This window comes from Hyalella azteca, unplaced genomic scaffold (genome assembly GCF_000764305.2).
Source record: "Hyalella azteca isolate HAZT.00-mixed unplaced genomic scaffold, Hazt_2.0.2 contig716, whole genome shotgun sequence".
NCBI classification, from domain to species: Eukaryota; Metazoa; Arthropoda; class Malacostraca; order Amphipoda; family Hyalellidae; genus Hyalella; species Hyalella azteca.
In genome coordinates, this window is record NW_025931053.1 from 39,374 (window position 1) to 41,845 (window position 2,472).

A 2,472-nucleotide genomic window follows, 5' to 3' on the forward strand; every position below is an offset into this window, starting at 1 on the left:
AAGTGTAGTATTAGTAATGTAAGATAATTAGAAGTGTAGTATTAGTAATGTAAGATAATTGGAAGTGTAGTATTAGTAATGTAAGATAATTAGAAGTGTAGTATTAGTAATGTAAGATAATTAAAAGTGTACTAATAGTAATGTAAGATAATCAGAAGTGTAGTCATAGTAATGTAAGATAATTAGAAGTGTATAAATAGTAATGTAAGATAATTAGAAGTGTATAAATAGTAATGTAAGATAATTAGAAGTGTAGTAATAGTAATGTAAGATAATAAGAAGTGTAGTAATAGTAATGTAAGATAATTAGAAGTGTAGTCATAGTAATGTAAGATAATTAGAAGTGTAGTCATAGTAATATGAGATAATTAGAAGTGTAGTATTGGTAATGTAAGATAAATAGAAGTGTAGTGTTAGTTATGTAAGATAAATAGAAGTGTACTATTAGTAATGTAAGATAAATAGAAGTGTAGTAATAGTGATGTAAGATAATTAGAAGTACAGTAATAGTAATGTAAGATAGTTATAAGTGTAGTAATATTAATGTAAGATAATTAAAAGTGTAGTATTAGTAATGTATGATAAATAGAAGTATAGTATTAGTAATGTATGATAAATAGAAGTGTAGTAATAGTAATGTAAGATAATTCGAAGTGTAGTAATAGTAATGTAAGATAATTAGAAGTGTAGTAATGGTAATGTAAGATAATAAGAAGTGCGATAATGGCAATGCAAGATAATTATAAGTGTATAAATAGTAATGTAAGATAATTAGAAGTGCAGTAATAGTAATTTAAGATAGTTATAAGGGGAGTAATATCAATGTAAGATAATTAAAAGTGTAGTAATAGTGATGTAAGATAAATATAAGGGTAGTAATAGTAATGTAAGATAATTATTAGTGCAGTAATAGCAATGGAAGATAATTAAAAGTACAGTAATTATAATTATAAGTTTATAGTGCAGTTTATATAGATAATTATAAGTTAATATTGCAGAGGAAGGCAAAGTGAACTTCGATCAGTTCATCGCCATCGTCTTGCCCCTGTCTCTTATACACATCTAGATGTGTATAAGAGACAGATTCGACTTGAAGCATCTTGACAGAGCAGGGACCATACTTTCAAAACTCGCTAAGTGAACGTAAGTACTTACGCTCTATTTTCTTGTCTATGATTGGTGGATTTTGCTTGCAAGGCCGTCAATGATTGGCTGATGAACTTACGATCTCTTAACTTTTTTTGAAAGTATAGGCCCAAGTTAGTAGGCGGGAATTATATGTCTCTGGTAAGGTATCTCTAGTAGAGTTGAGAGAGACGTGTCACTGGTAACAGGTTATGGCCGCAAATTTGTAATATGAAATTAGTAACATTGTCAAGCGTGATTGCCAATAGACCTACAACAATTTGTTCTCAAATTAAAATAAGTGAATTCGGAACGCTCTGTAACCGACGGTAGATGGACGTGTAGCTGATGCGACGAGGTCCGCTGTTGATGACGATCGCTATCGTCTTCTAGAAGACGATCCAACACTCGCTGCAGACCTTCCGTGAGATAAGGAGGCGCCAGACCGTGAAGACATCGGAACGTCAGAACAGCGACCTTGAACTGCGTACGCTGCTGCATGCGCAGCAGTGAAGATCGCGCAATATCGGCGTCACATGGTCGAATTTTCGCTTACTGAACACGATTCGAGCAGCAGCGTTCATTACGAATTACAGTTTATCAAGTGCCGTGGTTGCAAGTCCGTAAAGTGTGGTATTACCACAGTCTATTCTGGTCAGAACGAGCGCCACCACAAAGGCCTAGAAAGACAGCTGCTGATGCTACGTATTCGTCTCAGAGCGCTAAAGCAAGCGGTGGCGACTTTGGCAATGTCCAGCGAGTCCTGGACATTGTCCTTCTGCTGGACATTTCGAGTCCTTCTGCTGGACTCGGAACTTCATTGAAAGTTCTTAGTCCAGCAGAATGCCAAGGTTGCGAACTGCGGACGCAGGCATGCCGAACCCGTTGCCCACGCGAAAAGAATTGGCCGGAAGCTGATGCAGTCGTTAACCAAATTAAGTCGGTTTTTGATGCATTGAGCTGCATGAAGCCGGTTGAAGCGCATCCAGTCTGAGACAGCGTCCAGGGCCTATACTTTAAAAAAAAGTTAAGAGATCGTAAGTTCATCAGCCAATCAAGCTGATGAATCAAGCAAAATCCACCAATCAGAGACAAAAGAATAGAGCGTAAGTACTTACGTTCACTTAGCGAGTTTTGAAAGTATTGCCCCAAGCATGCAGACGTTCGGTCCTGCGACGTTGCGGCGTCAGCCGGTGCACCGCAGCCATAAATTTGGGTGTCGTCGGCGAAAATAAACGGATTCAAACTTTGTGAATCGATTATATGCAATACTTAAGTAGCTCGATAACACTTATTACCTCTAAGTTTAATGTGCAGGTGATGGCTACATCACCACTAAGGTGCTTA

At 36.9% G+C, this 2,472-nt stretch overlaps 1 protein-coding gene across 1 annotated transcript in view; it reads left to right on the forward strand.

Annotated features, from left to right (window-relative positions):
• The window catches only part of LOC108671653 (troponin C), a gene marked incomplete at its 3' end in the record, with an annotated part of 8,589 nt that extends 7,553 nt beyond the window's left edge, over window positions 1–1,036 (forward strand). Inside the window, 1 exon segment of the mRNA XM_018159225.1 lies at window positions 999–1,036. Within this exon segment, the coding sequence (XP_018014714.1) occupies window positions 999–1,036 (38 nt within the window).
• Window positions 1,037–2,472: the final 1,436 nt, after the last annotated feature.